The sequence below is a fragment of the Watersipora subatra genome, chromosome 6, assembly GCF_963576615.1.
Source record: "Watersipora subatra chromosome 6, tzWatSuba1.1, whole genome shotgun sequence".
Lineage (NCBI taxonomy): Eukaryota > Metazoa > Bryozoa > Gymnolaemata > Cheilostomatida > Watersiporidae > Watersipora > Watersipora subatra.
Window position 1 is genome coordinate 61,993,057 of NC_088713.1, and position 24,422 is coordinate 62,017,478.

General features: G+C 36.1%; 3 protein-coding genes across 5 annotated transcripts in view; 2 read left to right on the forward strand and 1 right to left on the reverse strand.

The window, feature by feature from the left end:
* Positions 1-4,598, forward strand: part of LOC137398798 (serine/threonine-protein kinase N2-like) — a 36,656-nt gene extending 32,058 nt beyond the window's left edge. For both annotated transcript variants that reach the window (XM_068084975.1, XM_068084974.1), the window contains exons 19-22: positions 1,045-1,172; positions 1,908-2,066; positions 3,515-3,574; positions 3,986-4,598. In XM_068084975.1, the coding sequence (XP_067941076.1) occupies positions 1,045-1,172; positions 1,908-2,066; positions 3,515-3,574; positions 3,986-4,129 (491 nt within the window). In that variant the 3' untranslated portion in view covers positions 4,130-4,598. The remainder of the gene's footprint in view (positions 1-1,044; positions 1,173-1,907; positions 2,067-3,514; positions 3,575-3,985) is intronic.
* A 628-nt stretch (positions 4,599-5,226) lies between these two features.
* Positions 5,227-22,440, reverse strand: LOC137398958 (WD repeat-containing protein 5). Of its 2 annotated transcripts, none has more exons than XM_068085121.1 (11): positions 22,404-22,440; positions 18,583-18,763; positions 14,587-14,683; positions 13,832-13,905; positions 13,659-13,748; positions 13,142-13,231; positions 8,812-8,951; positions 8,322-8,444; positions 7,142-7,250; positions 6,345-6,432; positions 5,227-5,575 (listed from the first exon to the last, which is right to left on the reverse strand). In XM_068085121.1, the coding sequence occupies exons 2-11, from the start codon at positions 18,619-18,621 to the stop codon at positions 5,475-5,477; spliced, it is 951 nt and encodes a 316-aa protein (XP_067941222.1). In that variant the 5' UTR covers positions 18,622-18,763; positions 22,404-22,440; the 3' UTR covers positions 5,227-5,474. The 2 variants fall into 2 exon arrangements, with proteins under 2 accessions (XP_067941222.1, XP_067941221.1); XM_068085120.1 differs by having other exon boundaries at positions 22,269-22,434.
* LOC137398820 (uncharacterized protein PF3D7_1120000-like) lies at positions 12,143-12,883 on the forward strand. Its single transcript, XM_068084995.1, has 3 exons — positions 12,143-12,201; positions 12,270-12,413; positions 12,478-12,883. Exons 1-3 carry the CDS (start codon positions 12,143-12,145, stop codon positions 12,881-12,883), a joined length of 609 nt encoding a protein of 202 aa, XP_067941096.1.
* Positions 22,441-24,422: the final 1,982 nt, after the last annotated feature.

Sequence of the window (24,422 nt, forward strand, 5' to 3'; positions counted from 1 at the left end):
TTATAAATAATATGAATATATCAATTATAGTCTGTTGTATTCTAATAATAACGAGTTGCACATACGTACATGCGTGTATGTACTTGCATGTATGTGCATAGACCTTGTATGTACATGGTACATAAGTATACTATGTATGTACATGCCATGTACATATAGGTTTATGTTCTTGTTTCCATGTATATAAACCTATGTGCATACCTATGAACATATGAAACACAACACGCATACATACATACGTGTTGATAGAAATTGCGTACATAAAGAAAACAAAAGCATGAAACAGGCAGACAGACAACATGCTAGTAATGCAATGACTGTTTTTCTGCATCAGCCTGTTAAAAAACAGTGTGACAAACTGTTGCATGGAACATCTGCTGTTGATTTCTGTTACCTGATTTGAGCATAACGTGTCAGACGCAAATCATGGCCAAACGCCAACCGAAGGGAAGCGTATGAACTCTGGCTCACCCGAATTGACCAAAGTTTATAACGTCGGGTCAAAATTAAACCCAACTACTGCCTTTTTAACTATTTCCTGTCTGTTGTGTGATTCCATTTTGTGCACACTGAAGCATTATTGAATTAGTTATTTGTGATGAAATAAAATTAACATTGGATTTGCTAGTAATATTTTGTCCAATCAAATGTGAGCTTCAGTTGCTGATGGTCCAATCAAATGTGAGCTTCAGTTGCTGAAGGTCCAATCAAATGTGAGCTTCAGTTGCTGATGGTCCAATCAACTTGAGCGCGACCAAAGCTATTAGATTTTAGTTTCTTCCCAACCAAAGGAAAACCTTCTCTTGAATTGTCGAAACTCCTCAAACATTCTGACGAATTGAAATTAACTTCACTTAGCTCATAACTCTACTTCAGGTGGCATTGAGAAATGCACTTGAATGTCATGGATCCTCACATCCTTTGAAGCATCGTTACGTTTTTTCACGTCTCAAGTTCATCGGCGCGGTATTGCATGGCACGGTCTTGTGTCACGCATCCCATTTTCAAGTGTATATTGTGTTGAGAGAGTTGGTTTTCTTGCAGAGTTCCTCGCTCCCGAAGTATTAACAGAGACCTCATATACAAGAGCTGTCGACTGGTGGGGTCTTGGAGTGCTCATATTTGAAATGCTTGTCGGCGAGTCTCCGTTTCCTGGTGACGACGAGGAGGAGGTTAGTTCCCCTATCTTTAGCATATCTTGACATTAGGCTAGATAGTTCTTTGGTTATTCTCACCGTCTGCACAATTTATTACACCTCTTCCGACGATCATCTCAACATATGAATTTTCTATCTTATTGTAAAATGCGATTTGACTCTCAATGTTCCTCAAAGCGTTGCAGTTTCGTAGGTGAAAAGGCTGCTAAAGATTAACATGGATAAAATATTAGAATTGAATACTTAAGATACGTCTATACAAACTAAATTAGATTAGGCTTTACCTAGTACAAGTACAATTTAGGTCGCATATCTCTAGCACTATCTATTTTAGCCTATGTATTTCCACCTGAACTTGTGCATCTATACCTGAGCCTATGCAGTAAAACTATTTTTCGATAATACATTTATTTTAAAGCTGTATGTACGTATCTGAAATATTTATTGTAAGGGTTTTGCACTGCGGATTACTTTATATGAAACAAGTGTGTTCTTATGGGGATATCTACTTAGCTTACAGACAGACAGACAGTTCTTACCAAGTAAATTTCGTATGGAATTGACTTTCTATATAGCGGTTTGACTGTAGTCTGTTTTCTGTACAATGTACTCGCTAGCGCTTGCAATTTTTCTGTAAATTGTTAAATGCAAGCTTTAGGTGAGTAGTAATTTATTTACGGTATCTACATTTGTCACTTATCTACTAGTTAAACTTTCCATTATCTGACACTTGTCAACACTTCTCTACAGGTGTTTGACTCGATTGTGAATGAGGAAGTTCGCTATCCTCGGTTTCTCAGTACCGAGTCAATAGCCATTATGAGGCGTCTGCTGAGAAAAAATCCAGAAAAGAGACTGGGATCCCACGAAAGAGATGCGGAGGATATAAAGCGCCAAGCCTTTTTCCGGGTGAGTCTCAACTAGATGTCTTTAGGGTCTGTGCAACTGCTTAAAATTCCTTCTACTGTTGCTCATCATTCGAATTAGGTGGTTGTCTTTACAATCGATAAGACGACTCCCATGTAAGTATGCATTGCAGTTCTCTCAACTGCAGTAGACTTATTACTAATCTAGATTTCAGTTACAACAGCAGATCCAGAGCAAAATTCTTGTGGTTCATCATTATAACTTAGTTTTTGGTATCATAGTACCATGTATATTATAATTAATTATATTATAATTATATATAATCTCAGTGTGTCCAGATATAACTATTAAAGTCTAGGAATTAAAGATTCGGTTCGTGCTGGGTTTGACCTTAGAACTTCCCACGACAACCAGCCAATATCCTTATCTATTAAGCTACAAGAGATGCAATGATTCATTAGGCGATATGGGTTATTACGTCTAAAGTACGCATAACACTCTGGATTACGCAACGCTCTAAGCTTGCTGTAACGGCTCTCATCAGTAAGTTTAGCAATACGGGTAGTAGCTTACTCAAACTAGCCTTTGGCAATGTGCCAGGCTAATGGCAAGTGGCAGGCCACTACATTACCTGCCACTGATTATAAGCTGGTTTTAAAACTCGTGCAACGCCGGACATTTGGCTAGTATTATCATAAACTTACATTGTGTAGAATGTAGATGCTGGGTGTGGCTGTTGGGTTAGAATAAACAGCATCACTAATGGTATTGTTTTATATACCCAGTCAAGGGATTTAACATTGAAACTACGAATAATATACTGACTTTAAACTGTTTGCACAATATGCCGAAGTTTGATCAACTTGGAAATAGCAGAATTCAAATTTTTGGAATGTTGGTCACTTGCTACATTCAAAATTATTATAACTCCACCTGCTTAGATGGTAGCAGATGTTTTTACTGTTCATATTTGTCGAGGAGTTTTAACAAACCCAGAATTGCCATTCGTGTGTGTATGTAATGGTCAAGTCCCATAAGTAGAGTATCTGCACGTATTCAGTGTGAACCTGATTGTGGTCGCTGGTCATTTAAGAACTAGGGTATGACAAGGAGAACATTTGTTAGTCGGCATTTTAGAGTAGGAACCTATGAACCATGTCAGAACAGGTATATGGAAGCAGGAGTAGCCGTAACAGAGGTAGTAGTTCTTCTAGTAACAGTAACAAAGTAGTAGTGACAAAGTAGTAGTAGTTATATGGAAGTCAGCAATAAAGCTAAAAATATTAAACAGTTGCTGTTGAAATGACCGACTGCAAGATAGAGAGTAATAGTGCTTGTAGTAGGAATAATAATAGCGGTGTGTACTAAGCTGTCATATGTAACACGGTGCGGTGGGCTGCATTTCCTGGAGAACATATAAAAATTACTCTACATCTTCACACCTACATGCATGCTCAGGAGTCTTGTATTTACCTGTATGTACCTTTCAGGATCTCAGCTGGGAGGATTTGCTACAGAGAAATATTAGACCACCTTTCGTCCCAACAGTTGTAAGTTTGGTATTTCATTCAATAGATGTACTTGACAGTTATGCATACTCGGTGTATTCCATTCAATAGATGTACTTACACCTGCACATAGTGTATTCCATTCAATAGATGTACTTGACAGCTATACATACTCTGTGTATTCCATTCAATAGATGTACTTGACAGTTATACATACTCAGTGTATTCCATTCAATAGATGTACTTTACAATTATACATCCTCAGCGTATTCCATTCAATAGATGTACTTTACAGCTGTACATCCCCAGCGTACGTATGTCTGATCAATATTATACGGTAGCTGTTCATTGATATCTCATGGATACATATACATGTACTTATGGTCCATCTGCAGCTGTATAGCTAGCATTGTCACGCTCCTAGTTATGTCTAATTAGTGTGCCACCTTGCAGAGATCAAGTATGGATGTGAGCAATTTTGATGAAGAGTTCACTTCTGAGAAGCCTGTTCTCACACCTCCTAAAGAGCCGCGCTCCCTCACCACTTCTGATCAGCGTCAGTTTGACGGCTTCGAGTACTCCTGTGACTGGTGCTGACACACTCCCTGCTCTTCAACTTTTTAACAAACGACGAAATAGCTTTTTAATTCGATGTCTCATTCATGATTGGCCGCTTCTCGCATACATCGCTGACAGATATCGCCTAGCGTTGGCTAGTTATTTAATAATATTGAATTCGTTTTTTGGCTTATTTTATTTTCTTTTAAAAGTTTCATCTACTTATTGCGACCTTTGATGTCACGCGTAGGAATGCCGTTTAGCCCTTTTGCTTATCATATATTTTGTATTTCCTTCGTATATATCTTCATTTAGCCACACGATTAGACAGCAGAGCCTAATAGCGCACTTCTAAATTATATTTTGTGATGAGATGAGCTCCCATTTTGGTTCCCTGCTCAGCCCGATGAATTACAGCCAATATCTATGTATATAGCATGTTTTACTATCTCACTAATTCTGTGAGAGATGAAATATATATCATATATAATACAACTAACTGTACAAATGGCACACGTTTATCAGGAGTTTTGTTCCTCACCCAAACACCTGCGTCATACTGCAAAAGTTGAGGCAATTTTGTATTTGCCTATTTATCGGTTTTAGACTGTCGACCACGAGGTTGACGGTTTGAGTCCTATTTAGTGCCGATCTGACAAACAACTCTCAGCAAGCTTTCAACCCTAAATTGCTGGGTCTTTCCGACCTAGACCATAACTTGGGAGGCCCTGTGTACCACACTGAGATTGTGGGCACATTAAAGATCCACTTCCGTCCTTCACGCATTGGCCAAGTGAAAACGCGCAGAAATGCATCTCTTCAGATTAATCTGACAGTTTCAGAAGTGGTAAATACTGAGAACAGGGTCACCTTTATTCTACCATACTGCTTGACCAAGCATGCATCGCTAAGATGCAAGTCATTGTCGATTTCAACGAATGGCCAATTATTGTTATACATGTAGTTCTGGATGACTTGTCCTGACAGGTTCTAACATTAGTATTGCTTGTGCTTTTGAAAAAAATTGTAACACATTTTTTGCAGAGGTCATCCTGACAGCTTTGATTATAATTTAATCATCTGTGTGTTGCAATAATAATTTCAGAAGTTCTTTGGACATCAACAACATGAAAAAGTTTTCTGTTCACATTTCATGCATTTGTCTCTCTCATTATTATGTACAATCAATGAATGTGACTAGCTACGCCAAATATCAAAACGGGTCACATGATTTGTCACATGACTAAGTACATAGTTAACAAATGTACAAAAGGTGATGACCAATGGAAGAACTACACATTGATAAAAACTGATATAGACTCGCTACAATTATATACAAGCGGCTGTACAATTTTCTGTCGTCTCAAGGGATTAGCAGTGCGGGTCACTCATCACTCCTCCATAACTTTATAGTTTTGTCACTTTCCAACGCCCCTGAGGCTATAATATTCTCTGTAGGATGGCAGTCGCAGCAAACCACAACATCTGTAAATATACAAGCAATGACACTAAAATGTATACAAGTACCTGCCCCAGGAACGGTAATTCTGCAAGTGGGACACAGTTGACCTTTGGCATGACAAGTTATTTGCCTTGCAGTGAACGTCAAAATTATCAATTTTGGAGCAAATCTATATATATGTATTTCTCAAAGCATGTCTGTGGATATATACAATATCGATATATACGATATAGACAATAATTTATCTCGAACTCAAAATTTGGCGATTTGTGTACTGATTATATACAGTGGAACTTCGGTTCTCGAACGCCTGATTTCTCGACCAACACAATTTTCGACCAAAGATTTTGAGATTTGTTCATCTCGGAGCTCAAACATAAATTCGGTTTTCGACTAAACCGGAGCATGCGCGTTGGAATTAGAACAGCTTCGGAAACAGCATGGAAACATTAACAAACGGAGACGCACAGATTTAATTAATTTCCTAACGGATGCTTTGTAATTGTAGTAAGCAAGCACTAGTTTGGCGCACAAACTGCAGAACTTTGTAACATTCGCTTGGCTAAAAGGAAACCAAAAGCGTAATTTTCAAGTTTACCAAAGCTATACATTTGCACCTTTTGACCGAACTATTTAGCAAATGGAAGGACAAATCTAAATTTTATTTCAGCTCAATCGAATTAAAAGTTACCTCTTGCTAAAAGTTAAATGAATTTCGGGCAACACCATCGTCAAACAAGTAAAAACAGGATGGATGAAGAAAACAACTACATCATACGCAGAGACACAAACCTGTGTGCCCTTCCAACTTTTGCACGATCTCTTTTGTCTGAAGGTTCCAGAGATAAACCAAGTGATCCTCTGAGCCAGAAACTATCCACTGAAAAAGGTTACATACATTCAAGTGTAATATAACATGACATCATATGATAACTACAGAACCATATTATAAAAAGACTCAAATGTGGTGGAAGGCAAGAACTGAAATAGTCAATTCGCAACCATATGGTTCTTGCTTGTTTCCTTTAATTGCATACTCAATACCACAACGCTCATATAATATAAATAATATATTAATAATAAATATAATAACTATATAATAGTATTATTATTTTAATAATATTATATTATATAGTTATTATAATATAATATTATTACTAATATTATATATAAATAATATTATTACTAATATTATTATAATGATATTATAATAACATTAATAATAATAATAATATTTTATAGTAACAATAATATTATATTAATAATAATAACCCATTTTAGTATTATGTAATTTACATAATAAATTATGTGAATAATGTAATGATATAAAATATCGTTTATGTATAATTGCTTTTTTTCAAGTATTTTTAGTATTGAATAAGTGCATGAGGTTGTAGCTGACGGCTGCGAGCTGACGAAGAATGACAGGTGACAAAGAATGACAAGTGACAAATAACGACAGGTGACAAATAACGACAGGTGACAAATAACGACAGGTGACACGGAATGACAGGTGACAAAGAATGACAGGTGACAAAGAATGACAGGTGATAAAGAATGACAGGTGACAAAGTCAAGTAAAAACCAACCTTGCCGCCGGTTACTGAGAAATTAGCAAAGACGCAGTACTTTTCATTCTTGTGACCCGTGTATGTCTTCAGGCATTTACCTTTGCTGTAGTCCCACAGCTTAAGTGTGCTGTAAATAGACAACATCACATGACATTTTAAGGTGAATAGTCCACTCGGCTCAATACAATTTGTTTTTATAAGCATTAGCAGTTGGAAGAGGCATTTTTACACACCAGAAAAGAAGTGATGGAAATATCTAGAAACCGGATAAGCCGATGCCCTAAATTACAAATATATGCATATAATAACAGGCTAATTCAACAATTTTGTTAGTATACAATACTACATTCGCATGCAGCAATCACTACACCCATTCACATGAAATTTACCCCTTCACGCTACCAAACTGATAGAGATGTCTGAGTGCTCTGTTGGCGTATATGTGAGAGAAGGTTTTTTGGAACGATTTAGGTGTCCTGAAGAAATTACATGTGAAAAAAACGGAGTGGCGCACTTCCTTGTTCCTTAAGCTACAGCATAGCCTTGGCACACGCCAATGTCAGTTTACATTTTTAATTGAAATCAAAAGGATTTGTAGGTCCCAGAAGAGATTACGGTGATAAAAAAAAACTACATTAAGTTGCGTTGACCAGCAATATCCAACGTTTACAGCTCAACGTCATTCACTCGATTCACCTTCAAGCTTATGAGTGGGTCATATTCATTATAGAACAAAAAATAAAAATAAAACGAGGTAATGCTTTATATATCGGTTTTCTTTCATTACTTATGGCAAACAAAAACATGCACAAAATAATTGGTCACCGTGAAACATTAACAAAGCGAAATATGCACTTGATAGAAACTAGTAGCTGTCGGTAAATAGGTGACTACTAAAAGCTTCAAACCAGCACAAATAGACGCGTGATTGTCTCAAGTCCAGTACCTGTGACACGCTGTCAACGTGTCAATTATCATCGTAAGAGATTTTAAACTGCAGAATCACACCTTTAGCTCTAATGCCATCGATAAAATGTATAGACTAGATGTACGGCAAGTTTTACCTAACAGACTTGTAACACCATTTCCTCGTTACAAGACATGCGCCTTTAGGATGTCCTTGTGTGTGTAATGTGCAAAAGAAATGTAGGAAGGCTTGCAGCCATTTAAGGAGCTATACGTACTTAAGGTTACTTACTTGTCAAGAGTGGCTGCAAGAATGTATTTGCCGTTGGGAGAGAATTTGACAAAGGAAACAGGTGGGTTGTCATCGTCTATAAGTGTCTTCAAGCACTGGCCTGACGCAGTGTCCCATATACGACTGAATTCAAATGAAAGATGTATAAGATAATTAGGACACACAAAACTACCAACTACTAGAAAGCATAAAACAAGCAAATACCAAAGAGCAAGCAACTACTAACCAACCAACACTACCGCCAAAGAGTATATAAGTAACCAAATACCAAAGACCTTACAACTCGGAGCTACCAAAGAGTATATAAGTAACCAATACCAAAGACCTTACAACTCGGAGCTACCAAAGATCAACTGACTAATCAGCAGTGAGCTCAAAGTCACAAGCTAGTCATGAGTATTTAACTAACAAACCACAAAAGAGCATATAACTAAGCAACTACCAAAAGGTCATGTAACCATCAGCTACCAAAGAGCATATAGCTACTAACCAAAGACCATCGTAGCTGCTGCTCACTATCAAACTTCCGTCTCTGTTAAATTTGACTGCCGTCACAGGGTCGGAGTGAGCCGGAAGCGTCTTGAGACATTTTCCCGTCTTCACGTCCCAGATTCTCACGGACTCATCAAACTACATGCATACATATGAACATGCGACACGCCATTCAGTTTGTTCTGGTCAACTCATGCATCGGCATCGTCAAGACTAAAGTAGGAAATAATACCCTTCCTGGAGTCCCGCCTCAATTCCAACTGAGTGAAGGATAAAACGGTAAAAGTGAAAAGGGTAGACAAGCAAAGTATAACTGTCTTTAAAGAGATGCGGAAATCTTTATTACTATAACATGTGTCCGTCTGTGTGTCCAAAAGCACGGTTGGTTGGGAAAAAATATTGCATTTTATGGGATTAGCACTCATAGTCATAAAACATGGCTGTGATGAATGTTACCCATACTGTTACTAAACGATTCAATGACTAAGAAACATGCATGTTAGCCGTGTTGTTATCTGCCCAACAATCTGATAAAGCTCCATTAAACACTACAGTTCAATGAACTACTCCTATGTAGAATGTCAATGAACTACTCCTATGTAGAATGTCAATGAACTACTCCTATGTAGAATGTCAATGAACTACTCCTATGTAGAATGTCAATGAACTACTCCTATGTAGAATGTCAATGAACTACTCCTATGTAGAATGTCAATGAACTACTCCTATGTAGAATGTCAATGAACTACTCCTATGTAGAATGTCAATGAACTACTCCTATGTAGAATGTCAATGAACTACTCCTATGTAGAATGTCAATGAACTACTCCTATGTAGAATGTCAATGAACTACTCCTATGTAGAATGTCAATGAACTACTCCTATGTAGAATGTCAATGAACTACTCCTATGTAGAATGTCATTTAATATTAGTTTACGGGGTTTGGTCAGTTATTTGAACAAGTCAACCATGTACCTTCACCTAAGTTGTTATAACTCATTTATCAAATCTTATTGGCAACTTATTGGCACAAATCAAATAAGATTTTCCTTCAATACTCTTAAATATTTAATCTAATCCTATCATATTTAAATATTTAAAATATTAATTAAATTATTAATAATATTAATTAAAAATTATTTTAAATATCGTATTTTAAATAAAATTCATCTACATTTTAATCAACTTCCCCAATAGCTCTTTGCTAAAAGTCATGAGAGAATTCTAAGCACAGATTAACCATGCACAGCGCCTATCGAATATCACATGTGGGATAAAGAGAGTGAGCTTTGAAATATTAGTGGAATCGTAATAAATCTGTAACCAATAGACTTTCACATAGTAGGACGTTCATGTTTAGTCCTTGAAAACACTAAGAAATGTGGAGTGCTACTAGCCATCGCTACAGTATCATGCTGCATGTCTACCATCAGTATTATATATCATGTACTTCACTCGTGGGTCAAGTATACTAGTGCTAATGACACTCTATTCTAAACCTTTTGGCTGAAGACCATGAATCCACCTGTCGACCTGCTATACCTTGTCACACTCATTTTGTTTGGTTACATATATGTCTCTTTGACAAATGGCAATAGGCCTTAACAGCTTTGAGACTAACGAGGGAACACCATAGAGCTAACAAGGGAACACAATAGAGCTAACATGGGAACACAATAGAGCTAACACGGGTGAAATGAAGACAATCAAACTTCTTAGCAAGTGAGAGACTGGCCTACAATTACCTATAATGCAGCCAACTGTGCGCCCAAAATAAGAAATTACCCAAGAATTTGTATGTAAGCCTCTCAGATACCATGATGTGTTCGAAAGGCTGACAAAAACAGAGCATCAATATGCACTGTTTAAGGTGTACCGTACCTTTCGGACTATAAACCGCACCCCTGTATAAGCCGCATCTGCTGTATTTTCCAAAAAAAAACGATAATAAAACAGGCCGCACCTTTGTATAGGCCGCAGAACTCAGGATGGTGCTTTTTAACGCAGCAGCAACTTTGCTGTTTAAAACGCAAGTGTCTTACGGCACTGTTTCGTATTAACCGACGCTTTTTAACCTAGTGCCTAGCGGAACAGTATTGTTAGGCATTGTTTCGTATTTTCTTTCACCGCTAGAGGCGCACTAACCGGAGATTCTGGTGAATGCGCCCTAGCGGTGAAAGAAAAAGCCACAGAATAGCCGCACCCTTATATAAGCCGCAGGCTCAAATCATCAAAAAAAGTAGCAACTAATAGTCCGAAAAGTACGGTAATATCACCTCTTCTTGAGTTGATTGCTGTTTCCTCTGCTCTCGGCTACCCTGACTGCTTACAGTTAAAATGGCAGCATTTTTTTTATTTCTTTTAAACGCTAAACACAGTTAAATTTCTATAACTTATTACTACCACAAAACTGACTATTACTACCGCAATACTACCACAAAACACGTGACCAGCACAAATGATCAACTAATCAAAGTACATTGATTGACAATCCAAAAAGGCGGCGACCAGCGTACACACCATGAAATGGAAAATGGTGAATGTTGTCTTCATTGCCAAAATATGCCAACTTATGTGGACCCAGCGCATCGAATAGCCGCAGTGCTACTGCGCATGCTCACCCTACCCAGCGCATCGAATAGCTGCAGCGCTACTGCGCATGCTCACCCTACCCAGCGCATCGAATAGCTGCAGTGCTACTGCGCATGCTCACCCTACCCAGCGCATGGAATAGCTGCAGTGCTACTGCGCGTGCTCACCCTATCGTAATATGTAGGAAGTAGGCTTTCAGTTACTTTTTTAATTTAATTAATATTGTAACTATATTTAGTTTTTGCTTAATGTTATATTTCTACTAACTGATGAAATAAAACACGCACACCAGTATGTTTAATAACCCGTGATTTATTTGTATTGCAATGGCATGATTGCATTGTTTTTATGATATGGTTAATATTAAAATAGAGTTTCAGTTCATCAAAATGAACTTTAGTAAGTTATGTCTAATTTTAATGAGTGTGTGTTTGCCTGATTGCTAATACCACTAATATCAGAGTGATATCAGACTGATATTGGATAGTGTTATGTCTCTTTGGAGTGGTAAAGATGGCTAATGTGCATGTATATAGAGTGACCCGCAAATAACACCTTGGGATATGTAAATATTGCCATATAGCAAAGTTATCAGGTTTGAACAGAGAAAATTACATAAATAATATGACCAAGTTAGACGTGAATATACCTAAAGCATAAGGAGTCAGTGTAGTCGTCCATCCATGTTATTTGTTAGAGCTAGAGAGTTGGAACTTTGGATCTAGAGAGAGTAAAGATGGAGCTAGAGAGAGTAAAGATGGATCTAGAGAAAGTAAAGATGGATCTAGAGAGAGAGTAAAGATGGATCTAGAGAGAGTAAAGATGGAGCTAGAGAAAGTAAGGATAGATCTAAAGAAAATAAGAATGGATCTAGAAAAAGCAAAGATAGATCTAGAGAGAGTAAAGATGGATCTAGAGAAAGTAAAGATGGATCTAGAGAGAGTAAAGATGGAGCTAGAGAGAGTAAAGATGGATCTAGAGAAAGTAAAGATGGATCTAGAGAGAGAGTAAAGATGGATCTAGAGAGAGTAAAGATGGATCTAGAGAAAGTAAAGATGGATCTAGAGAGAGAGTAAAGATGGATCTAGAGAGAGTAAAGATGGATCTAGAGAGAGTAAAGATGGATCTAGAGAAAGTAAAGATGGATCTAGAGAGAGTAAAGATGGATCTAGAGAGAGTAAAGATGGATCTAGAGAGAGTAAAGATGGATCTAGAGAAAATAAAAATGGATCTAGAGAAAGTAAAGATGGATCTAGAGAGAGTAAAGATGGATCTAGAGAGAGTAAAGATGGATCTAGAGAAAGTAAAGATGGATCTAGAGAAAGTAAAGATGGATCTAGAGAAAGTAAAGATGGATCTAGAGAAAGTAAAGATGGATCTAGAGAGAGTAAAGATGGAGCTAGAGAGAGTAAAGATGGATCTAGAGAAAGTAAAGATGGATCTAGAGAGAGTAAAGATGGATCTAGAGAGAGAGTAAAGATGGATCTAGAGAAAGTAAAGATGGATCTAGAGAGAGTAAAGATGGAGCTAGAGAGAGTAAAGATGGATCTAGAGAAAGTAAAGATGGATCTAGAGAGAGAGTAAAGATGGATCTAGAGAGAGTAAAGATGGAGCTAGAGAAAGTAAGGATAGATCTAAAGAAAATAAAAATGGATCTAGAGAAAGCAAAGATAGATCTAGAGAGAGTAAAGATGGCTCTAGAGTAAGATTACGCATATTCCAAATGCTAACTTACCGAACCGGAGACAATGAGATTAGACTGAGGATTAAAATTGCAACAGAAGACGTAGTTACAATGTCCCTTGAGTGTCTTCAGGCACTTGCCCTGTACAGGGAAAACAAATCATACAATATTAGTTTTAACACAGATATTTGGGAAAAAGAAATGCTAGACTAGATGAGTGTGAATTTTTTTTAGTAGTGGATCCACACGTAGACTTTTTCTATAATAATGAGCGACTTGACTTATGTTCACAACGTCGGTAAACTGAAATGGGGCATTCATGAAATGCGGGAGGTCACGAGGTTATCTGACACAGAGTGGTGCCTGTGATATTTTTGTTTGCAAAACATTCCCGTCTATAACTAGCCACCTGTTTTTCTTTCAGGTGATTATTCAACCGTGTCATGTGCATTCAGCTTATGACCAGAAACTGTGTACACCTTAAGGCCAAGGCTGACAAATGCAGTAATCAACCTTACTGATGACAGTTACATACAGAAGAAACAAGAAAGAATGGTAACTGACTGACCGTGGCGAACTCCCACATTCTCAGCGTCTTGTCATCTGACGCCGATACCAGAAGCTTGCTGTCAGCACTCCAGGCTACATCTGAAATGCCCTGCAACAAACTCAAAGATATAAAGAATGATGGCAAGAGAAGTGATAAACATACTAAATAAGGAGTTATGGGATTCTCCTCACCAGTCTATGACCTGAGATCGTCTTCTCAATCTTTCCATCATACGCTCCCCATATCTTTATCAGCTTGTCTGCAGCTATAATATACATAGACAGAATCAATAGACATTATATATGCATACATACATATATTATGCACATATACTATATATCACATACTATATATTTGTATAATACATAATGTATAATAATATAATGTATATATTATGTATAATATAATTATGTAATGTATTATACACAATATATAATGTATATATTATATATAATGTAATGATACATTGTATTATTTAAAATATATATTATACTATATACTATAGTATATACTATACTTATATATACTATATATTATATAATATATTATATATAATATACATTATACATATAATGAGTTTATATTTATATATACATATAATTTATATAGATAATTTACATATATAATTTACATATATAATTATACATATAATATATAGACAGAGTCAAAAATAAAATACATGCATAAGGAGAGTAGGCTATAGATAAATGAAGAAAACTTAGGCGTTGTTACTAAAAAATTTTATGAGCAAAGATCACACACAGACATCGAAAGTCTTGCACAACAACATACTTGAACAGAAAAACAAAAATAGCTCCATAGAATGCACACAGATGGAGAACATTTATGATTTCGAGAGTATATAAACATCTATAGTGTAATACGCATGAGTAACACATGAGAGCAGAGTCAAATGTAGTACCGAGTCAACGACACAAATACATACATGAGCTAGCCAGCCAATCTCCCTTCGGGCTAAACTTGACTGCAGATATAGCCTTGGTATGTCCAGCGAGTGTGAACTTGAGGGAGTAGTTGGGCTTCTGGAGAAGAAGAGCAGTGAACAGTCAGAGTAACCAGTAAAACTTGGTACATGAATAAAGAGTATGTAGTAATTCTATTAATCCAATTCAACTAATAGATTGAGTCTTCTCTCGGACGGCACCCGCTTATCCTTACGCTTCCATGACGCGCAAATTTGAGCCAATCCATGAGTTAACCGCATCATGGAAACAGCCCTAATCCGCAAGATAAGCGAGTTTTGTGATTGGCAAAACTCGCTTATCGAATCCATCTGCTTGCGAATAATGGAAACAGCACTTGCTAATGATGCGCATTAAAATACCGTGACAGCTATACAATTTTAAACCTTTTTAATACGTCGGTCATCTTTTCTCAATCGAGTTTCACATGTTTGCGTCGGTAACTGCGTCGCTAATTATTAACTTAGTGTACAACTCCTCACCTTTTTTTAACAAGGGGCCGGAGTCAATCCCCATCATGCGCATGTCCATAGAAACACTTAATCCACACGGTAACACAACGTGTGCACAACTCCAAATCCACGTTTATGAAATCGCAAATGATGCGCTTCATGCGTGTCATGGAAAAATAGTGTATGTCAAGGTCATCAACACATTATCAGAAAACAACACTATCTCGGCTGCCAAGTCAAGCGGTGCTGTTGGGAGTTACCATATCTACACCTTTTACATAGGCAGCACTTTAAATGGATAACATTATATATTTTAGACAACAGTGCTGTGGGGAGTTATCAGATCTACACCTTTTACATAGACAGCACTTTCAATGGATAACACTGTTTTAGACAACAGTGCTGTTGGGAGTTATCATATCTACACCTTTTACATAGGCAGCACTTTGAATGGATAACATTATATATTTTAGACAACGGTAGTGTTGTAAGTTATCATATCTACACCTTTTACATAGGCAGCACTTTCAATGGATAACATTATATATGCTATATACTTGCATATAACATTATATATTAAATATATATATGCTCTTGCTGCTGAAAGGTTTAAAGAAATTTGTAACATCTCTACACAGAGCTAAATATTGTAGACTACATTTTTTGTAGAAACATATAAATGGAAAACCAGCTTTTAAAGTTTGATTTGAATTTCTGGAATGGTTGCCATAGAAGCGTACTAACCATGACAAAACTGGATGTAGTTTAGACAAGACCGCACTGTCAGTGAAGATGTTTTGACAATGCGATGAATATTTTGAACATGTTGCAATTTACCAACCCTCACTTTCAAGTCAACATAGTTACAGAAGATGCTAGTAAACATTGTAAGGACTTGTTTAGAGAATCTACAATATTCAAACATTTTCTTTTCATAAATGAAAAATTATGATGATTATAATTCTCATAAATGATTATTATAAATGAAAAACACTTTCCAAATTCTTTTTCAGTTCAACTATTTTTAAAGACAAACCAAAATCGCAAAAAGGCTAATAAGGGTAAAATCATTCGCAAAATTCAGCAACTTATTTAGCTGACTCTCTACGCAGTTCAAAAAGCAAGGGAGCACAACTTCCTTAAAAGTTTTGGCCAGTGGCTTTTATTACCCAATTATAAATTATTTCAAGCTATATGGTATTTCAAAACATCTGAAAATTATTTTTAATTTAATTCAATATGCTAAACAAATACTATTGAAACAAGGCCTTAAAGAATATCTAATTCCGGAACCAAATTGTACAATCTTTAGAATCAGTTGAATGGGAAAACCTTTGATATAGTTTTTGTAGGCCTGAGCATATATTCATTGTCTTATGAACAATTGTGTTAAAGCTTAGGTATTGGATTTTTTCTGACAATAATGGCACTACAAATAGCAAACAGTTAGTTGGTCAGTTGATAACCTACCAAACTTTAAGATATTCAAGCAAAACCGTAAATGTCATTCATATTTCCAATAGACCTACCGAGTTTGAGATATTGTTAATCAAACGTAAACAGCTGCAACTTTCTCTCCATTTTCCAATGCTGTTGCAATATTACATTGTAATGGTATAGATCGATCATGTTTGTACAATTGTAACAAATTTGTAGTTAAATTCATGTCTGATGTCTAGTAATTTTTACGTTGTTAATATTGACGATGCCTCACTAAACTTTCCTCAAATAGACTGTGTACCTAGTTAACCCGTTGACCAGCACTTCTAAACGAGGTTGTTGTAGATCTCTTCAACCACATAGCATGATGTTGGATGATAAACACAAACAACACTAATACCAATGATGTCGACAACATAAAATATTGTGATTCATCAAGTCGAATACGCATGGTAGTGTTCTTTCCGTACAAGTCGGTCCAAACATCACATTATAGAGATGTAATGACTTACAGATGTTTGAGCGGAAAGCATCAGGATCAACTCTTGAAAGTCGGAATTAATTTTCAAAAAAAAGTCGACACGGCCATATATAATCGTATAATGCACATAATGTAATTGGTATTTCTTCAAACAAAAAGTTGCATCTTATTCAGTACAAAATCTTCTTTCTAATGATATATAAAATAGCTAGCTTTACTAAATTTTTCTATTCTATAATGGGAAAAAAGTGATTTAGAAAAATAATTTCTAAATCAACCATAGAATGCAGGAGATTATTGGCTATAAAATGAAAAAAAAATGTTACACATTTTTTGTGACCTCTCCTGTTAGCCATGTACAACATAGTGAGTTAGTTAGCTTCATTAATTTGCACTACAGAGGACAAGTTTCCATCAAGCTACACGAGGAATTATGAGTAGGATTGTAGAGGTTGGGCGATCAATGCTCTTTTGTACTCTTTGAAGCTTAGAGTGGAGAGGTTCTTTGAAGGTTAGTACAATATAAAAGTGTTGACTTGCGCTATTTATAAGCTATTATGAAATGAGTCATTTCTAGACCAAATTGTAGTTGGATAAGGGTAGCTATCAGTTAAGATTGGTTGAATAAAAGCTTTGTTAAAATGCTTTTATTTGGTTCAAGCAGAATCTGAAACTCTTTGAGGTTTCACATAACAAAAATCATGTTAATTGTGTTACTCGTCTCAAAGCAATGAAAAAAATTAGACCAGATATTTGGCTTTGGCAATTCTGTTTTAAATTTCCAATCTTGAAAAAGCATAGAACCAGTCAATTTGGCGATATGGGATTTTAAATGGGTTGTATCTTGTAGAGAATTTTTTGGGGAACACAGCTAAAAAAATTATTTAGCTACTGTTAGTGGTTGCCATGCAACAAACGAATGAACTGTGCAGCGTCAGAAAGCCGTTGGGAGCAGCTTGCTGACTTTCAAGAGTTAATACCCTGCAGTACTAAACTCGTGCAAGTGCGACTACGCATGAACACAGGTCGTCATGTTCAATTTTGATCGATCTTAGCTCGACTGTTGCTTATCGTAAGTTAGTCATGAGCTATTGTGTTCTATTAATGAGACTCATAGACAGCAGCAGTTCAGTTGGTTGTACAAAATATGACATTTACTAGCTGTGCGTATTCACGCAATATTAAAATTGTCAAACGAATTTGGTTCTCTGTAACATAAATGGATCAGAGAATCGAAGAGTTTCGAAAAAAAAACAAGCAAGCCAGAAAAAAAAGGTAGGAAAAATTACATCAGGTCCTTGAGATCCTTATCTGAGCTAAAAACACTTTGGAGAGTGAAAAGAGGCACAATCGAAAGGTTTCGTCACTCACATTAGCGTGAATGCTGCAAAAATACAATTCATAGCTAGAAATGTTGAAAACTTGAAATAAACGCATATATGTATCAAACAATCAACCAAAATAATTATTGTGCTGTAATTGCTCTAAGAGACTCTTGTGGTTTTAGACGCAAAAAGGAATACACTATGTTCATACAAACAAATAATTAATAAAATCAAAGCATGATACAATATATAAATACTCACAAAAGAGCCAGGTTTTGGAGGTTTAGTATCTTGAGACATCGTTGTTCGTCACACAAGCACTGACAGCCAGTAACAGATGTCTCCTCCCACGGCTGACAGTAGGTGACAAGCGAGCCTTCAAACTTGTATATGGTAGCACCTCCTGATATGTCTTCCAAACCAACACAACGCTGGCTGGTAACTGAATAGAAAAAGATAGTCTGGGTTTTAAGCCTTGAAACCCTTCTATTGGAGAGAGGAGGTTGAGAGTATCTCCCTAAAAATGAACTTATACAAAATTCTAGTGGATTTTATCAGAAGGTATTTTTCTATCATTTGAGATTATTTTTTATGTCTGAGGTGATCTGATTGCCAGGATGTTTCAAGATTAGAATCGATAAAACTTGATCGCGGTTAAAAGTTCAGAAACGTTCTGAAACGGACAGAATGGAGATGCGTAACGCTGCAACTTGAACACATTAGCTGATATCAACTATCCGTTGGTTTTTTTTCATCAAGTCGTTTGCACATGCGCTCATTCACGAAGAAGCCACTATTATTGTAGAAAGCGATCGTTTTTCTCTTATTTAACAGTAGTTTTTGGTGTTGTTTTGATACTACAATAAAAAAATTGCAAAGCGAAGCATCGTTTTCAAAATTTCATTGCAAAAACTTCGCGATTTTAGCAATAAAATTGTCTATAAAGATGGCCGACAACGATAAAATGACGCCACGAAAAAATGAAGGATAGCAACGATAACAACTAGTGACGTTTTCAGAGTGTTTTTACTGCGATCAAGTTTTGACAATTTTAATTCTGGCAGTCAGATCACATCAAACATCAAAAACAATCACAAATGATAGAAAAATACCAATCTTTTCTGATAAAATCTTTTAAAATCTTGTGTAAGTTCGTCTTTAACACGGCCTACCAGAGAAAAAACAAGCGTAGTAAGCGTAGACAGCAGGCCATTGATGCTTGAACAGTATTGCCACAGAAGTGCAGAGCACACGACATTATTTCTATGTGGGAGTGCTGCGGGCAATTTTAGAAAATTACTTCTTGCGTTGCAGTCTTAGAGAAATAGCCTTCAAAAATACCTTAAAAACTATTGCTGGCTTACCAACCATGATCAATCGATTTTCCATTTCAGAAAAAAGTACATCAAAACATGTATGCTCTGCTGATATTAAAAGCTTTTTACCGTATTTAGAGCTAGTAATATTATTGATACTTTTTGGAATGTAAACAGCTTCAATTTGTGAAACGTGTCATGTTTAACTTGACAGAACATGTCAACCGACCAAAAGATATCTGCAATTTTTTGCAACTGCAAATTTTCTTTGTGGTCTACAATTAATTTATTGAAAACGTTTTTTACTTACAAATTCTTAAAGGTTGACTTGCAACAAAATTCACATTAGTTATTCGGTATCAAAAGATTCACCGTGTCTTACTCTGTTGTAGGTGCAAAATATGTGGAAATGTGATGACAAGCTCTTGAAAACTCAAAAACGAACAATTAACCGCTGTCATCACGAAAACGCCATAGGTTGGAATCCCACTCTAAAACAGCTCAAATGGGACGTAGTTGAACGAGATGGCTTCTGTTTACACTTTCATGCAACCTCATTCGTCGAAATATTTTCACAAATATACTTTGCGTATTCAATAAAACCATGTCTATTGTCCTTATACGTCTATTTCATCATCATTGTAATGCTGTCACTTTGAGCACTAATACATGTATCTCAAAATCTAGCCTAAAAATTCGTTTAATTTTTTAACCTTAGCTCGAAGGAGCGCATATCATTTTTTGATAAACATGACGAGTCTGTCGGTCACGTAATAACATCACGCGTCAAAACAATAACCCCGTCGAGTTGAGTACGTCTTCGAAATAAAGGGATTCCAACCTACGGCATTTTCGAGATGGTTGCGAATACAAGTCAACCTTTAAATGATTTACAAATATTACCTTCATGAGAAAAAGCCTGACCAAGTAAATGAGCATTAAAAATGGAGTTGCATTTCAGACACTTTGCAGATTTTCTATGGGGCTGTGGATTGGAGTCAATAAGTAGTGGGTGATGCATATAAATGATTGCAAAAATATCTAAATACAGCTTGAAGCACAAAAATGTTTTACGCAGTAATTAACCCTTCTAAATGCCAAGCAATGAGAATATACAAACAAAATTCTCCTTCTCTTCCATCACTGGTACAACTCTAACCACTGTCTTAAGCTTCACACAGCTAGGTGTTCTAATAGATTCAAAACTGAGCTTTGACCAACACATCACTAAAACTGTCTCAAAAGCAAAAGCAAGCTCCATCTTTTACCTCTTAATGAGAACTCTTAAATCTACTTCTTCAGAAACCAAATCATTATATTGCCAGAAAGCAATATGTCTACCAATTGTAGAATACAGCTGTGTAGTCTGGTCACCCTATCTTCATAAACATATAAACTTACTTGAAGAATCAACTAATCGTAAAGCATTTCGATGGGCACATAACATTCATAAATTTGATCACATCACTGACCTAATGCAAGCATCAAACTGGGACACTCTCAAGGACAGAAGGAAGCAGACTGACCTTAAAACGAAAGACCAAATTTTATTACATGAAATAGCACCATTTAACAAATTTTGATTACATCCCTCCAATCACTACTCATCTCGCACAGGCTCCATTACTTCCCATATTAACACTAACAATAAACTGAACTTTTTTACCATCATGGAAAAAAGTTTTTTACCGTAGGTAAACGCTGATTGCATTTATTCTATTAGTCTCATACCATTTCATGTTGTTATTACTGAGCATATGACTTAATATCTCCATCACAAACCCTGCCACCGTGTCTGTAACTTTGTACGTACAAACTATTTTATCACCTTCCAAACTGTATCACTGAAATTACAATCTAACCACAGACTCAAGCCTCAGTAGACATATCCCTCTAAAGCCCTACCTGGGGAAACTGTGATTAACGTAAAGAAGTGAAACCCTTATTTTTAAATAACAAAATGTTTCGAGAGTTGATGAATATCAGCGTTCTGTGCCCTTTAATGTCGAGCATACAAATAAAAAGTAATAAGCGTAGTTGACCAAAATCTCATTGGTCATGTTGTTCTCATCAATTTAGCAATATCTGGATTGGTAAGAGCTTAAATATCGAGCACGAAGCACTCAATATTACATATCAACCATGGAAAAATAGCTGAAGTTATACACACAGCAAAACTTATCACTCTACCACCTCTCACATAATACTACACCGCTTTCTTCAAAGGAAACCATCTTCAGGGGTTAAGATAAAAAATCTAATGTTGATCTGATGTGGACAAACCATATAATATGAATGTTCAAATTAGATTACATTATTCTTTTACGCTGCAACAAATTGAAAATAAAACATGCCAAACGTAGATTGAATTTATACAATTTTAATAACCACATTAAAACATCTGGTACCTTACGTTGTCGTGTACTTTTAATTAGTATTCGCTGTGGTAGATACACTGTATATCGTACTCTATTTTAGTAGATAAGTGAGGGTACAATTAACTTCAAAGAATGCATTAAACACGCATATAAAAATATACACAGAAAACTTCTCAACACCAAATTGAAAGGTAATTCTCCATAGACGCATTACAATACTGGGTATTTAAAACTATTTTTATGTACTGTTTACATTGTGTTTTAGCTCTGATCCAGACCGGGTAAAGTGAGGCAGCGCTAAAACAATAGAGACAACAAAAAATAATCAATCTCATGCGCTAGTCGCAATCAATTGTCCAAATTTATTTAGAATAGTTCAAACATTTACGTAGTCACGCTGCGACTCGGACACCTTTTTCTTCAGTTTCAGCCTTATACTGTTTCCGGTTTTTAGTACCTAGTTTTAGATTATTTCATGTCACATAGTATTTTTATGCAATTCTGAATAATTTTAAATTTTTAAATTAGCAAGGTAAATAAATACTAATGACATTGGAGACAAAAAGTAAGTCGTTGAAAAATACCTAATCACATGACCAAATTGTGCAACCCCGAGCCATCCAGTGTAACTCGATGGCTCTGGTGCAACCTTATGAATTGGCGAATTGACAAACAATCATGTCAAAGTTTAGGTATTTGATTTTTAGTAGCATTATGGTACTTCAGCAATAAATAACAGCCAGTTGGTAACTTCCCTAATTTGATGCTGAGCAGACATTCAAATAAAACCTCAAATGAACATGAATGGCTCGTCACATTTCCATTAAAACTACCAGTGATATATGTTGGGATTTTGTTTGCATTGCTGCTCATCTCTAAGTTTAGTAAATTTTCAACTGGCTGATATTTGTTATGGAAGAGCCATATTGTCGTGAAAAATCAAAAATCTAAATTTTGACATGCTTGGTCTAATGCTTGTTCTAATGCTTGTTCATAGAAAAGTTAATACGGTGTACACGTCAGACATACAGGGGCAAAGTTTTTTGATCAAATGAGTGTAGTTATCATCGGACTAAAGCAGTTGGTATTATCCATGTATTACTAGCAGCTTTGTGGTGTTAAAAGCACTCCTAATTTCTCCAACACATCTGGTATTTTAATTGCCCTCCCAACCATAGAATTATTTCCCCTTGAGATAATGCATATATAGACCATAGAGATAACTCTATGCTCCCAACCAGCAACCCATATAAAATTGTCAAAATATGCTCTCAAACCAGTAGTAATTAGGTAAATAGAATATAGAACTTGTGTTTATCTTGTGCCACTCCAGTTTGCCTCTGATGAACCCATTATATAGACCATAGAGATAACTCTATGCTCCCAACCAGCAACCCATATAAAATTGTCAAAACATGCTCTCAAACCAGTAGTAATTAGGTAAATAGAATATAGAACTTGTGTTTATCTTGTGCCGCTCCAGTTTGTCTGTGATGAACCCATTATATAGTCCATAGAGATAACTCTATGCTCCCAACCAGCAACCCATATAAAATTGTCAAAACATGCTCTCAAACCAGTAGTAATTAGGTAAATAGAATATAGAACTTGTGTTTATCTTGTGCCGCTCCAGTTTGCCTGTGATGAACCCATTATATTGACCATAGAGATAACTCTATGCTCCCAACCAGCAACCCATATAAAATTGTCAAAACATGCTCTCAAACCAGTAGTAATTAGGTAAATAGAATATAGAACTTGTGTTTATCTTGCGCCGCTCCAGTTTGCCTCTGATGAACCCATTATATAGTCCATAGAGATAACTCTATGCTCCCAACCAGCAACCCATATAAAATTGTCAAAACATGCTCTCAAACCAGTCGTAATTAGGTAAATAGAATATAGAACTTGTGTTTATCTTGTGCCGCTCCAGTTTGCCTCTGATGAACCCATTATATAGACCATAGAGATAACTCTATGCTCCCAACCAGCAACCCATATAAAATTGTCAAAACATGCTCTCAAACCAGTAGTAATTAGGTAAATAGAATATAGAACTTGTGTTTATCTTGTGCCGCTCCAGTTTGCCTCTGATGAACCCATTGAACATGATGTCTACGCCTATCTTTCAGTTCCAATATTATTATATTAGTTAGACTCGACTATTCACGAGTTTTTTAGATAGACTATAACTTTTTTTGTACACTGCTTTTTAGTTAGTTTACTTGCTGTGGTATTCTGTAGAAAACATGTTGTAAAATATGACTATTGATTACCACAAAAAGGATGGCTCATATATATGCCAGATTTTCACTTTCTGCGAAGGGTTGATAACTCTTTCGCTGATAGTGATATTAGACCAAAAGATCATTCGGCTGGGAAGATATTATGTCGTCAATTAACAAAC

Bases quoted from the DNA above. Each gene is read 5' to 3' on its own strand.
- LOC137398820 (XM_068084995.1), top strand. From the start codon at position 12,143: ATGGAGCTAGAGAGAGTAAAGATGGATCTAGAGAAAGTAAAGATGGAT. The intron at 12,202-12,269 runs GTAAAGATGGAT...AAAGAAAATAAG, and splicing joins AAGATGGATCTAGAGAGAGA to AATGGATCTAGAAAAAGCAA. The intron at 12,414-12,477 runs GTAAAGATGGAT...ATCTAGAGAGAG, and splicing joins AAGATGGATCTAGAGAGAGA to AGTAAAGATGGATCTAGAGA.
- LOC137398958 (XM_068085121.1), bottom strand. From the start codon at position 18,621: ATGTCTCAAGATACTAAACCTCCAAAACCTGGCTCTTTT. The intron at 13,232-13,658 runs GTCAGTCAGTTA...TTCCCTGTACAG, and splicing joins GAATGTGGGAGTTCGCCACG to GGCAAGTGCCTGAAGACACT. The intron at 5,576-6,344 runs GTTTGTGTCTCT...GTATATTTACAG, and splicing joins AAAGTTGGAAGGGCACACAG to ATGTTGTGGTTTGCTGCGAC.